The sequence below is a fragment of the Puntigrus tetrazona genome, chromosome 8 (assembly GCF_018831695.1).
Source record: "Puntigrus tetrazona isolate hp1 chromosome 8, ASM1883169v1, whole genome shotgun sequence".
In the NCBI taxonomy this organism is placed as follows: Eukaryota; Metazoa; Chordata; class Actinopteri; order Cypriniformes; family Cyprinidae; genus Puntigrus; species Puntigrus tetrazona.
In genome coordinates, this window is record NC_056706.1 from 20,005,627 (window position 1) to 20,021,301 (window position 15,675).

General features: G+C 39.7%; 1 protein-coding gene across 1 annotated transcript; it reads right to left on the reverse strand.

The window, feature by feature from the left end:
* Positions 1-4,795: 4,795 nt before the first annotated feature.
* Positions 4,796-7,391, reverse strand: foxb2 (forkhead box B2). The gene has a single exon (XM_043247587.1). The coding sequence runs from the start codon at positions 6,988-6,990 to the stop codon at positions 6,040-6,042; it is 951 nt and encodes a 316-aa protein (XP_043103522.1). The 5' UTR covers positions 6,991-7,391; the 3' UTR covers positions 4,796-6,039.
* Between the last annotated feature and the right edge of the window lie 8,284 nt (positions 7,392-15,675).

The window sequence follows — 15,675 nt, forward strand, 5'->3', positions numbered from 1 at the left end:
CTATTATATAGATTTTAGTGCTATCTTTAGCCATTTAGATTTAATTTGCGTTTCAGCTAATATGTATATATTTCAATTAACATTTTTTTTTTTTTACAGGTTTGTTTACTCATTTCCCAACTAGAAACGTTTATAATGTGTTCTAGATTATGTGACGGCTTTTCAAGGGAACCAGCAGCAAAACAAACACAATTACTAAACCAAGAACAACTTCAGGGAAAACATACGAAACAACAAACGATTCTTTCTGAGAAAAGCATTTCAATGAATTAATGCATGCAACAAACCGTCTTAATATCAATATGACGGCGTGCCTTGTTTCCGTAACCGAACTCGATCTCTGAACACGAGAGGGCGAGCGTCCCGGACCCTCTGAGCACCCTGAGACCTTACAGCCAGTTAACGGAGGCCAAAGTGTTTGCCTAATGGAGATAATCGTTACAGAGATGTGCCGTGTATGAACTCTTTCACAAACACACATGTTGCAGGAGTGCACATGCGGCAAGGCCGGTGTTAAGCAGATAGAAAGAGAGCGCTAATTAGTCCAATAAAAACCCAAGTGCCTGCTCTAATAGCAAGATAAATGTGCAGGGAGGCAGCGCAGGACCTTTCCTTTAACTGCTGTCAACAGCCAATTAACTCGAAATGAGCAGTGTGTGCATCTCTCAACACTCATCAGACTCGCTTAAAAAATGAGCCCGCATGCATGGACACACACACACACACACACACGAACACGTTCCCTTAGCTATCTAGAGGAGAACATGCCAGATTTTGTTTTTATACTGTATGTACAGCCACATATATAAAGTTCTCTAACCTTTACTTTTTTATTAATTCATTACTTTTATTTATTTACAAATTAGGATGTCATGTTTATCTCACTTCTGGGAACAAATTTCTCCACAAAATATGGCTAAGGATATTATACATTTCATTAAACTGAGGAACACTGCAACCGGGGCAGGTTGTCACAAAGGTTATATTCTCAGGAAATACGAGGTATTTATAACAAATTACTCAATTTTTCTAGCCATTGATTTTATTTTCTCTCTCTCTCTCAAACGTCTGGTTTAAAACCCTCTTTTTTGTCTGTGAAATACTGTACTGAACACACTAAAATTACAATATATTCATATTTTTGCTGTAGTTGTAGATTAATCAAAACTAAAATCACTCCCATATTTTAAGAAAAAGACACCTTGATAAAATGATGGCATCTGAATGTTAAAGTAAAAACGAATAATTTATGGTGACATTTTATTTTAATACGACATAGTTACATTACATTATTACAAGTAAAACGTAACCCTAAATTACATGTCAATAATTAATATTTGATAATATTAATTAGTGCTGTAAAACAAGTAATTGTGATTAATCTCATCCAAAATTTTATATATATATATATATATATATATATATATATATATATATATATATACATATATATATATATATATATATATATATATATACACACACACACACACATGCATGTATGTATATATTATTTTATTTATACATAAATGATACATGTAAATATTCTAAATATATGTACGGTTATATATATATATATATATATATATATATATATATATATATATATATATATATATATATATATATATATATAACAGTATATATACGTACACATACAAACAATAACTATACACATTAATTTAGCAACATCCCCTTAAAATAAATGGTATTTTCCATTTTTATTTTAAGTGTGCTTGATTTGTTGCTGATACATAATTTTGCTATTTAAAATCATTCGGTTGAAAAAACAAACGTCCATTGGAGTTAAAGTATGACAGCTAGTTCTTTTAGGACAGCTGAAAGTTACGAAAAGCTTAAAAACTTCAGAAAGGTCTCAGAAACACTGACGCCACGCCTTGAGAATTCATGGAGGTAATCAGAGGAAGTAGCAGACAATCTGCTATATTGAGCCCCATTAACACGGGACTTGGCTGCATCTAACAATCCTTGTTAAAAGGACAACCTCCAACCATTTCAATTAGCCCGCAGGGCAGTCCGAACACGGCTGTCCATTCTTACTGAATCACTGAGAAAGAGAGATTTAGCGACCAGCGCGACAGCTCTGCTGACCTCTACTCATCTTTTGTTAATGCATGGCAGATGAGCTTTTTATTATGAGCCGCTGACTTATGGCTGGAGGTGTGTTGAAGGGGAAAGGCAGAAGGCGCACGCCAAGTAATGAAGCTCGGCCCCGAAAGAGCAAGTCAATGCGCTTCCACTGAACTCCAGCACCTGAGAGCTGCCACGCGTTAATCACAACCTGCAATCCTTTAACATCCCTGTGAGGATTTACAGCTCACTCCGTCTACCCACAGTTCATCAGTCACCAGAGAAATGTGTCATTTTGTCATTGTTTCTGATTTATACCGTCCTCATAGTTAATGCGTTCTTTGCATCTATAGGTTTTTAACACTAATTAAAATATTCATATTCATATTTTAATTAGTGTTGAAATTGAAGTGGTCTCAAACTAAGGTACGGTTTAAATTCAAGGGGTTTAAATACTACTAAATTGAAATACTAAAGTAGTTCATGAGCTACATTATAAGTGTGTTTTTATTAAAACATTTCATACTAGAAGTCTTTAATTTAAATGAAAAATTTTTTATTAAATTAAAAAAAGTCAATACACAAAAGCGTCTGAAAAGTAGCAAAAGAAATGATTAAATAATATTTCAAATGAATTCAATACACTTCGAAGGTAAAAACATTGATGTTGTTAATAGTTTGTCATTTTTTTTTTTGTGAGTTTCGACTTTTATGCTTAAAATATTTTTAATAATTTAAAATAACTGCTTTCTATTTGAATATAATTTTCAAATATAATTTATTCCTCTAATGCGCATTTAAATTCTTCAGCACCATTACTCCAGTCTTCATGAAATCATTTTAATATGCTGATTTGCTGCTCGGGGAAACATTTCTCATAATAATTAATGTTCAAAACGGTTGTGCTGCTTCGTATATTTTCTGTGATACATTTTTCAGAAATATTTGACAAACAGCCTTTATTTGTAAAAGAAATAACATAATAATTGACTTTACTGTCACTTTATTTCGCATCCTTGCTGAAATAAAGTATTTTTTAAAGATATATATATATATATAGAGAGAGAGAGAGAGAGAGAGAGAGAGAGAGACAGAGAGACAGAGAGAGATAAATAGATATATTTATAGATTCCTGGGGACAAACCTTTGAGCAAAAAGTAAACCTAATGGTGCTTGAGTTTGCTGTTGCTAAGCGAATTTGATTTCCATCATCGTACCTAAATCTGAGCAAACTCTAAAGCTACTTAACAATAAACATTTCCCAGATATCACCATTTGAAGAGGCAGATTAAACAGTTATGAGGAATTAAGACAATATGACTATTACTAATCCACACTTAATTAGTGACCCGAATTATAACATTTATGAAGAATTAAGAAATTGCACTAAGTTGCTGTGCTGTTGCCGGGGCTCACGGTGACGAGAAGCTTCATGAATTAAACGCTTCATAATGAAGCCGAGGTCTCAGCAGTCATTAAGAGGGACATGAATGTGTCACCTCCACCCCTGCCGAAGTCAGAGTAATTAACAATAATATCTCATATCAAATTCTGCCCCTCAGACCAGCAACTTGACGATGACCTCATTCCTATTCATCATACTTTCCCGATAATCCATATTTAAAAGACTCGAGGGTTGGGAGAAATCAGCGCATCCTTCTTATTGAAACATCACCGCGTGATCATAATTGCAATAAGAAATGGTCGCATATTTGCTTTTTTCACTTTTCAGCAGGCGCTTACAGTTTGCTTGAAATTTACGACGCGGCTGCTTATGGTAAAAGACAGATTTTATGTCGTTTAAGATGCCAAGAAATTAAGATTGCCACCGTCAGACAGTAATGAATCGGGAGAGTAATGAACGGAGAGGGCGCGAGAAAGAGAGACGGATCATTTTCATTGACTAGATGCGATGTGGGTGTAGTTTTCGCATCAGGCAGCCACTTGTGCATCTTATTTGTTCAGAGGGCAGGTTGGGCTCTCTCCTGGTGTGAGCGAGCGCTGCAAGCGCGCAAATCAAGACGCCGACGAGAGCCTTTGCCATGCTAAACAGTGACACTCTGAATGGCCTCCCGACCGGCAGCTTTTGTGTCGTGAAGAGGACCAGCTTCTCAACTTCAAAGGTGAAATTTATGTCAAGACGGGCAGGACAAAAACAACTTTATCAGACGGCTGCTTTTGAAGTCGGGCGGCCGTCTCGACCGGCGCTTTACGTGAAGCACGGCACCCCAGACACACACACACACACACACACACAGAGCATAACCTTTCAGCGAAGAAAATGACTGATGTTTGAGTCGATCATTTAATAGCCGTCCTTCTTATTAGATTTATAGTCATTAAATTGACGGGAGTACTCGGCAAAATGTTAAGAAAGTGTCACTTTTATCAGGGAAGTCAAATAAAGATTAAAATGATTAAACTGAAGTCGAATAGTCATTTTCAACTAGGCCTATATAGAACATATGCATGCTTCGTGAAAGTTCGTACTAGGTTTAATTGGACTTTTTTTTTTCCTCTTTAATTTTTGTTTCATGTACGTTAAAATGGAAGATCAGGTAAATATAATACATGACAGAAGACTCATATTGAGCATTTTATGTTTATATGATTTTTGCATGTGTTGTATTGTGTGTGTGTAATATATATATATATATATATATATATATAGAATACTAATGGCTGGAAATGAAGTGTACTGAACAGCATTAAACTAATAAAGCAGCACTCATCAAGGGGCTGGATTATTAGGTCAGTGCTCCTCTGCTGGACAGCGCCATGTTTTCTGTAGTTTGGCAAATAGACTCAGTCTTTCGTGTTTGTGCCTCGGAGCAACAATTGTCTTAATGTTCAAAAATGGTGAAGAAGCGAAAACCATTACTATCAAGCTATTTACGCTCGTGACGTTCAGCCACCGACTGTTAGGAAACAGATCCAAATGAAAGGATCGAGCGAGAAGAACATTCAGTGAAAGCACAACGGAAAGATTATTTAACCACTATTTCCTAATCATACAAATTTTATTTTGCATTACATAAAATAGTCTTTTTATTTAAGTACGTTTTCAAGATTTTCTGCTCATTAACGCTGGTCATTTTACATGCATATAAATGCTTTTGATTTCACTAGAGCAAATTCAGCTGAGAAACCTAACAGTTGTAATGTTTACTCCGGTATAAACAAAAAGGAACAAACCGGTGAGAAAAAGAAAGAAAGACGTTGCACTGCACAAAAACTGAATTTACTCTAAAAATATTTAATTTACAAATCTCATACAATTATACTGCTCTTTTTTTGAAACTCACATGCTACTTTAAAACAGCACACGTAAACCAGGCCTGCTTTTATTCCCTATAATTGCCCGTTTGATCGTTTCATCTTCATAAAATATTTCAACGTTGTGTTAGTAGATACCACAAGTGCAATTCAAACGCTGTAAGTGATGATATTGTACACCTATTTACAAGTATAACATTTATGGTGATGATATATAACAGCGTTTTAACATAAAGGTATTTTCTATCTTACATGAATACAATAAATTTAGCAAAAAATTCACTTTGGGTTATTTCATGACTCTCTCCCGGACCCACAGCGATCCACCGCTTCGACAGCGGCACACAAGCATGCAAGAAGTGTTTTTTTTAATTCATTACACACAGTCCGTGTAGCGTTCGTAAGGCTTCGTGTTTAAGGGTATACAAAATGTACATCAGCGTTGTTCTTTTTCCAGTCCTTTGTACAGTACAGGTTTTTTTTTTTTTAAAGGAGCTAAAACACGTGCACGTACCATAAAGCAGAAACCAGAGCCGATTCTGACAATCTGCTTGAGAGTGACGCACAGTTCTCAAAGCGTCTTCCCGAAAAAGGCTGGCATCCCGAATCGGTCCACAGCCATCCCCAAAGCATGCTCTACGTACCCTCGTGTCTGACTCTTCAGCGTTTGGTTCAGGACTGAAGGAGAGCGGGATGGAGAGAGCCGCTTTTCTCCTCGACGAGAGCTGTCGCGTCTCTCTCCATCAGCGCCGCCGTTCTCGGGCACAGCTGCGTTACTCCCGGCGTCATGCCAGTCAAAGACGGGACTGCGCCCAGGGTCGGCGTTGGCTTGATGGGCACGGGCACGGCGGGCATGCTTTGGGCTCCCGGGTGATGATGGTACAGCCCCTTGACCGCCACATTGAAGGGAGGGTATTCTGAAGACACCGGCTCAGACAGCATGCCCACGTGGGGCCACACCGAGTTGACCATGCTGCCCAGTTGAGCGGGCACCGGATACCCCAGGTGATGCATGACCGAGGCGATGGGCAACCCGCTGGCCATCACCCCTTTGTAGTCTCTTCCAATCAGGCTCTCGATGGCGAACGGGTGCTTGAAGCTGCCGCTCTGTCCGCCGCCAAGCGTGTAGCTCTGGAAGTGCGAGAGCCGCCCCACGGTGCCCAGGTACTCCGGGTGTCCCACGCCCAGCTTGCCCGAGTGGTGGTGGGATTGGTGCAAGGCATGCTGGGCGTGAGAGTGGTAGGAGTGCAGCACGGGGCCGCTCTTGCATGCCGAATGCTCCACCCGGAGGAGTTTGAAGCGCTTGCGGCGGCGCAGGAAGCTGCCGTTCTCGAACATGTCTCCACAGTCCGGGTGCAGGGCCCAGAAGCTGCCCTTTCCCGGCTGGTCGGGCCGCCGGGGGATCTTGATGAAGCAGTCGTTGAAGGAAAGGTTGTGGCGGAGCGAGTTCTGCCAGCGCTGAGTGTTCTCGCGGTAATACGGGAAGCGGTCCATGATGAATTTGTAGATGTCGCTGAGGGGGAGCATCTTCTCGGAGGAGCTTTGAATGGCCATGGCGGTCAGAGAGATGTACGAGTACGGAGGTTTCTGGTCGCTGTACGAGTTCTTGCCCGGCCGAGGCATTTTTGAAAATCTCTTGGGGATCAGTCAGAAGCAAGCCAGCATATCGTCCGTTGACATAAAAAAGTCATTCAGCAGCCTATTTTTGATTGACTTCAACCGTTTGTTTGACGCGTTTAAAGCTGGTTCGCGAATACGCGCAAAGTTCAAAATCCACAAGTACGCAAAAGAGACAACGGGACGGTTTGAAAGTTACCTGTCTGACGTTACTCCTCTCAGAGCGCGGGAAGTTCTCTCGGAGGACGCGCGCGCTCGGCTTCCACTCGCCGAGGATCCGCGACGCTTTTGTAAGAATGGCAGAGGTCCAGACCCCCCGCTAGTCGCGTTTTTATTATGATGACACTGACTTTAGGACGAATAAGGGGTAAATAGGGGAAGGGTCTGACTTCATGTGCGTTTAGTCCTAGTCATCTGTACCAATCAGAGGCAAAGCGCGGCGCGCGCTCGCTAATGAGTCTGATAATGATAACACGCGCCGCAAGACTAATGACGTGAACGATCCCCATACCGCGCGCTGGAATTGTTTGAAACGAATGTTTGCGAATTCCATAAAATCGAACTTCGTTGAAGTTACTTTAGACTTTATTCAAATAGAAATGTTTGTCTTGCGTTGTTCGCACTGGTTTAATTTTCGCTAAATGAACGGTAAAACTAAAAATGTAAAATATTGTAAATAAAGCCGTTCTTTAAGAGAAAGAGACTATGGGCTATAGCCTAAAAAAAAAAAGACATTCTATTTCCTGTGCAAACCAGCACACCAATTTATATATTTTATAAAAAGTTATATAATATCTTTGTTAATTAAAATAATTTTGTTCATTGTTTGATATTTTTGCTGTTTTGTTACAGCTGCAGCATTATTTATGTAATGCAGGCTATGTGTTATGCCCTGATGCTGATTTGTGTTCGTGTGAATAATGTGCTCTGTCTCATTACACCACAGCTGATCAACTTTAGGTGATGCACTTTCATTATAACACTTGTGCATTATACATTTTGAAAGTTATAGTTAATGTAGCTATGAAAACAGTCATAAAAATAGCATCGTTTTTCTTATATATAGTCACTATTTTCTGTTCTAAACATTTAAAAAAAAATAAAACGGCAATAGGGATTTAAATTTGTATTTATTTCTTTGCATTACATTTTTCAGTAAATCACACATGCACCAACTTTTATTTATTGAATAAAATCCATTTAAATTATAGTAAAATATTATAATTTAATCGTTTGATATACGGCACTCATATGATATCCATATTAACATATTAGGAGCAGCTTGGGGAATAAATGTGTTTTTTTATTTATCCTATTGTTAGTTTTGCGAACCACAAAATTGTCCTCAGATCTACAGATCATAGATCTCTTAACTTATCAAACAAACTCATTTTTGCCCAAGCAAACCACGATTTTTTTTTTGCACCACTTAAGCTAGAAATTGTGCTGAAAATAGAAAGACCACTGTAGAGAATGAATAAAGAAACCGCATCTTCACAAAAAAAAAAAAAAAAAAAAAAAGGATCTATTCATAATTTCCCTTCCCTGAATATGATCCATCATAAACTAGACAGCTTTTACGAAAACTTGACCCCGGTGATAGACAAACGCGTGGCTCCCATGATTCCACACACCCTTTCACAACTCTTGAGTGATTTCAGGTGAAATATCCGCGACAAGTCGCACGGAAGCGCACGCGTCTGCGCGCCCGTTTTTTTTCCACCGGAGTCAGAATCAACCTGTCAAGCTGTTTGCACTTTGCTCGTATTTCACAAGGATAAACACTTCCTACCCCGCAACCCCCGAGAACAGGCGCTCCGGTAAACAGAACAACAAAAGCGCCGCCGCACTCGCCCGGCCAGGTGTCACGGCACGCTCCCGCCGGGCGCCTTCTCGCGCGGTTCCCGGCGGCTCGCGAATACATTACATTAATTAAGCCTTCGGTGATTTAGCTTCCTGAGAGAGATGTCCAACAATATAATTAAAGGCGTAGCGGTTATATTAGCGATGAATATTCAAAACGGTGTCAATTAATTAGCCAACAGATCTTTCTCATTATGTTCCTGAAGAGCTCCGGTGTTCCTCTAGTTTAAAGGGTCACCGGCGAACGAAACGCATGCATATTTCACACCCAGCGCCATTATGTCCCGCGCTTAATGTCTTTTGAAATGCAACTTGACCGCTGACGAGTAGCGCGTGTTTAGAAGCGCCTTTGACGCGCGCATCGCGCCGCGCGCTTGGCACCGGAAGGCCCCTGCGAGGCTGCCGTTCCTCCTCACCGTGTTGTTTAGATCAATATTAAACCTGCTCCCACAAAGCGCGGTGTTAAGTAGACAACACGCTGATACGCATAGGAAATTAATTAGACGGCTTTCGCTGCATTCAACTCCTGGACAAATAACAACTTGTAAAGTGCACCTTCTGGGCATGCTGAACATATGCCGGGATTAGCCTTAATTGACTAATTACATAAATTACTCATTAATTTTACAGCACATCAATTATAAAAGATATATCAATTAATTTTGCATAAATTAAAGGGCTGAACGTGGCAAAAGCGGAGACGGGGAGATGAGCGCGCGAGGAGGGGGTCGGCTCCGGGCCGCGAGGCGAGGATGAGGGGTGGGGTGGGGTTCGTCTGTTTGTTCCAAGATGCTAATAATTATTTTGTTCAGCTTTGGGCGAGAGATTCTGACTCCAGTCGTACGATAGGAAATGGAGAAAGTCGCAATCACGGTAGTAATAATAATAACGTTAAAGACCCCTTACTAAGCGAGCGTAGTCGCGTTGCCGCAAGGACGAAGCATTTAAATCAATTAGAGTGGTCCTGTTGGGAAATGGGACTTTGGCACCAGCAAGAGGACTTCACGGCCGCCGAATGATTTATGGGTGCCGATTAACATAGGATCGCTTTAAGTGTGACGCGGAAGTCCCCCCATAAGTTTAGGCGTCCGCTTTAATGCCCGTTTTAAAGTTTATGAACGCTAGGTCGGTTACATCGGGGCACGTGCCTAGCGCTCAACCTCTGTAAGAGATATTTCAAAGCATCGACCCTACAGCAAAGTTTTAAGATTAGGCTTTATCAGTCAATAAACTCATCGACGGTATCTTCAAAATGGCGCACTTGAGGTGGATTTATATAATTGTCTCTGCTTCCCGTCGCCTCTGGTCTGTATATTTATGCAGGCAAACTCATTCATCTTGCTACCTGCAGATCAGGCCGACACACGCGGTTGAGTACAAAAGCCATTCTCGCACTTAAAAAAGGAATATACGTTTCGTTTTTTCTGTGTTTGTATTTTTTCCCCCTCTCTTTCGCTCGCTTCTCTCTCTCGCTCACACATACGCATTAAAACTCTCTCTCTCTCTCTCCCCTGGTGAGAGCTTAGTGAATCGTGCAGTTGGCAGAGTCGGTCTCCCCCGCCACACACACACCCAGGGGCCCACAGTCAGTGGCCCTTACCTACCACGGCCCTTTCCCTGCGGTTACTCCTTACCTTCTGCAATCCGTTCCTTATTCCTCATACCTGCCACAATTCATTAACTACGCTTGTTTCGCACCTACATCAACATATTCCTGCTATTTTCAGACCTGCTGTAATCCATTACCACCAGACCTTCCAAAATCCATTTTACTCTTTATAAGCTAAACACACCGTAGTGAACCTCTGGCTTGCTGTAATCAGTCACTATATGTCAAATGCGTCTATTAGGACCTTCTTCACACTCAACGTGTCCTGGACAGGATCCGCCCTGAACCGTGGGGTGTTTATGTCGGGTCGTGTGTGATGTAGAGGATTGCACATCTACCCGTCTATCTGGCGTTCAAGATAAAGAAAAAAATATTGTTGATGAATTATATTACATTATATTAGTAATCCCACTGAAGCTGTAGCAGATAAATATTTGATATGATATATTATTTAAATAATAAAACATTTTATTTAATATTATATTATTGTATATTATAATGAAAAATATATATTACTGGTATTATAATAATACTTGTATTTGAAGCTATTGTGGATGAAAAAAAAAATAACTATTTCCAATCATGCTAAAATGCTATGATTATATTAAAAGTTATTCATATGAAATGAAATGAATATACTGAGCAACAGAACTTTGAAAAAAATAGTATTAGTAATATTATTGGAGGGGGATTATTTTAATTATTTGTTAGGATTATAGGTGATCATATGTATATAGTCAAATTATATATATAAATAAATGTGAATTGTATTATACTGTAATATATTAAAGATTAATATATAAAATGTAAAAAAATTTATATGAAATATTAGTAGTACTGATAGCACTTTTAGTATTATTAGTTTAGGAAAAGTGGTATTATTTTGAATTATTATTTGAGAAAGTAAGGTTAAAACATAAATGGATGTTAAAGTGTTAATGAGAGCTAATGAGAGTTTTTCATTTCATTTCAGTGAGGTCACTGGTTTTTAGTCAAGTCTTGTAAGATTCGTCAGCGTCATCTTAACTCAATCTCAGCCCAGCCTCGTGACAGTGAGCGCTACGGCTAAATTAACAGTGTGTTTAGACGGGCATCCTTCCTAATGCCTTAAAGAAGCGGATGTGGAAAGCGAAACTGTGCGATAACGACCATTTGTCGGGGCTGCGAGGGCCTGGGAGTGGAAGAGACGCGGTAAGCGAGAGCCCGCTTCCTATCAGAGGGGTGTCGAGCGCAGCCCGCTATGCTTGTGGGTGGCGGGCGAGAGACGTCGTCTCTCTCCAGCACCGAAGCTCTTTCACTTCCATTCACAGCTCTCCCCCTCCAACTCTTAATGTCCCCCGTAACACTCACTGTTCTGATTTTCATAAAGTCGTTCTTCTCCCCTCGCTGCCCAGTGTGTGATACCGGGATATGTGTAAAATAAATGATGTATATAGCTGTAGGGGGAAGCCTTCCTCCCCCAGAACTACCTTAGCGTCCAGGGAACATTGAACATTAGATCCTCGTTTAGTGAATAAATAAGCATTCAACTGAATGGCAGTGTTCGCGTTGGACTTTTGTGCATATTTTACTAGAAAAGGAGCTAGGCCATTAGGGAGTTAATATCAAATAAATCTCCACTGGTCGACTGGCAGAAAGGGACCGGCGGCTCTGTAGCGCCCTGTTGGGTTACTAATGACCTGAGCGGGCTTCAAATGAAGCCGTCATATGCATGTCATTTGCAGTATGTATATATTTATATATTATCTTCTAATTGTGTTTGAGAAGAGAACAAAGCCACGAGCGCAGCATTTAGGATCAGGCCGTAAATGCTTTACAAAAGACTAAATAAGCTTGCTTTGATTAGTGCATTAAAGTGTGCGTGCGTGTGTGTGTGTGTGTGTGTGTGTGTGTGTGTGTGTGTTTCACTCTGTGTGTTTGTGCAGATGACAGAATGATACTTACTCAGTCAAGTGTGACAATAACCATGGAAGATCGCAGTGCTTCAGAAAGCCTTAAAAACACCCCAAGCTAAGACGGTATTTTTTTTTTTTTACATGCGTACAAACGCTCTGAAAGAGCACCGAAACCCATAATACCTTACTGAAATGAAATATAATTAATAAATGTGATAATCAATAAACAGTTAATGCTATATCGTCTAAATAAATGACGAAATAAGCTAAAAATGAAAAACAATCGTAATGTAGTGAATTTGGGGATTAATACTGTAATAAAACAATAGACACTCGTATTGAGATGCGCTGAAGATTAATGCGATATTAAATTATTATAAAGACAAAGGCAGCGTTTAGCCAAAAATAGAGATGTATTTACTACCGCTCGCATCCAAAACCATAAGATGTTTGTTCATCTTTGGAACACAAAGATTTATATGTTTTTTTGATATGGTAAACAGAAGTGCAAACGTGCACGTGAAGCTTAAATACGACGACTCTCAATAGATGGACAAAAATGGGTTTGAACCTACACGAGGCTGAGTAAATAAAGACCACGTCAACCAATAGTCACGGATTGTGCGTTCCTGACTCAAAACAGTATTATCTTCGCTGCCTGTTGTTCGTTTATTAACTTTTCACTCAGTAGACGCAAACTCTACTTGACAACAGTCAGTCACCCACTCCTTAAAGAAAACCTACAAGTTTTTCCTTTCTTGTTCTTGCAGCTAATTAAAACTTAAGAAAAAAAAAAAAAATCTAACAATGAGGCCTAGTTCTCTGTGGAGCGTTGGAGCCATCTGGAGCACTCTCAGCCTCTCTCGTTTCTCTCCGTCTTACTGCCTGTGAAATTAAATATGCACTAGAGAAATGGCTTAGTGAATAGTGTAGCACTTTCAAATAGGATTTTGAAACAACCGGGCCTACCAAAACAACGTAGCTTATTAGTTACAGTCAGACTATCACTGTGTACACAGCACACACTGCGTAATTTAGGACTACTGTAATTGATAACTATTACGGTCCTTGAAATGATTATTGCGTCAGTGCGTTACGGGGTGATTAACCAACAATTTGTTTTCTTCCTGTACACAGTCATCCTTCCTGTCTGAGGAAAACGTTTACAGCGCGAACCGCTATGTAGATTCATCACAGCATTTCTAAAAGAGAGAAGTATTCACCTTTAAGAAGATTAAAGTTTATTTTAATCTGGTAAGTAAAAAAAAAAACTAAACGGATAGCAGTGCATTTGTACGTACAAAAAGAGCTCATTCAGATTGGCGACAATTAGCATCATTAGCATTGTAGCATGCACTCCAGGCTACGGAAAGTCTCAGTCTAATTTAAACTTTTAAACCTTTACTCTCCCCCCCCTCCTCCCATTCTTACAGATAGATAAAAATCTCATAAAAGCAAAAAGCAGGGCACATATTATGATGGGAGCAGATCTGAGGTTTGAAGCTAACCATGGTCCAGTAATTAGCATGTGCAGGCGCTGCGTTGGTTAGCAGTCCTCGTGCTGAGGAGTTGATGAACTGTGCTAGAGATAAAACCCTGGAGCCACACACAAATAAATCTGTCATTTCACACGTTATCATATTCATGAGTGTGTGAGTCTGGGTGTGTATCCGAGTCTGAGTGTGTGTGTGTGTGTGTGTGTGTGTGTGCGTAGCACATTACAGATGTTACAATAAGCCTGCTTGTGTGTCTCAAATGTGCTAGCTATTTGGGAAACGATTGCTTTTCAGACCAGAAGTTTTTGGGTATTTTTTTCCCCGGGAGTGAGTCTACATGCTGCTAGTGTTTTTGCCGTTTGGGCGAAAATGAGCGAAGAGCTAACGATGTTTGTCGTGTGTCTCCAAGCCGCCTGTTTGTTTATGCTAGGCCAGTTCTGCCCAGTGCTGCCTGTAAATAATTACCCACCCTAATTATGGCCTGGAGTTAGCAAGCGCGCTAAATGCTTTTCTGATGAGTACTGCCCTGGGTTAGCAGGTGCTGGGTGGCCCTCCTAGGGACTCAGATTGAAGAGGGGGCCCATATTCCTCCCTCGGGTCCCACAGGCGAATGGGTCGTGTCGCTTCGACATACCCCCCGAAGAATAATGTGTTTTACGCAGGGGGGGCGTTTCTCCGCACGGGGGGCGTTGCATTGTGTGCAGCTGGCCCCTAGTGTGAGATCCATTACGCTGGCCTTAAGATCGCCTTGTTTTTAAGGACCTTTGTCATTAAGACGTGTCTTGCTGATAGAAATCAAAATAAAGTGCTGAAATTCACTGGATGAATCTCATCGGATCCGAAGGGAATCGTGTCATTGAACTTGACAGACAGTGATCAATATCTCAGTCATTCATTAATATAATTAATGTCACATTAGGTAACACTTTATTTTAGAGCGTCCTTGTTATAAGTTGCATATAGGCTTCTTACTATCCAACTGGATTCTGATTCAGTTCGGACTCGTTAGATATGGAATGCGATTCATTTCGGTGTAACTGAATAGAATTATTATTTTGCTTACAGAAATGAATTCTCTGTGTTAGCTCTCTTGTTTCAGACTAAACAATTAAACTATTTATTAAATGTACTGGCTCAGAGCCATTTGTTCATTATCATTTGGTCAATAGTTTAGGTCATCTGGTTAAGGCTTGTTCATATATTTATAACTATTAAAGTTAACTATTGACTATTAAACAAACATATATATATAAAAAATAAGCGAGCATGATTGGAGAAGTTCCACATACGTCACCAGAGAGAAAAATATCATTTTCTCCATTTTGATGAAAAACAACAATTATTTAGAATTAAAAAAAAGACTATAAGGATAACTATATTAGCAACCATAAAAATGCATAATGTTCTGTTTATTATAAGCATGCACTAGATTCAAAAAAAGATTCATAAAAAGTCTCAATTTTAAAGTTTATTAGCTGGAAAAATATAGTTGTGAATGTTATTCTTATGTCATGATTGCTTTTTTCATTATCGTTAAATATGTGGTAACTGCGACTTTTTTATTTTATAGTTCTTGCAATTGCAAGTCAATCCTGACTTTTTTTGGAAACCAAAAACTCAGAGATACTCACTTTTTCCTTCAATGCGGAAGTCGGCCTATGGGTGAGATTAACACGTGCAGTAAACAGTAAAATAGTTTGCACTACAAACCAGTGTGTTCATGATTAAGATAATACATTAAAACGACATAAGACACTCTATATAAGACACGATATCAAGCAGCAAAACAAACTGTTTTGTACGACTTAAAATAGCTGGACGCTGATGA

Bases quoted from the DNA above. Each gene is read 5' to 3' on its own strand.
- foxb2 (XM_043247587.1), bottom strand. From the start codon at position 6,990: ATGCCTCGGCCGGGCAAGAACTCGTACAGCGACCAGAAACCTCCGTAC.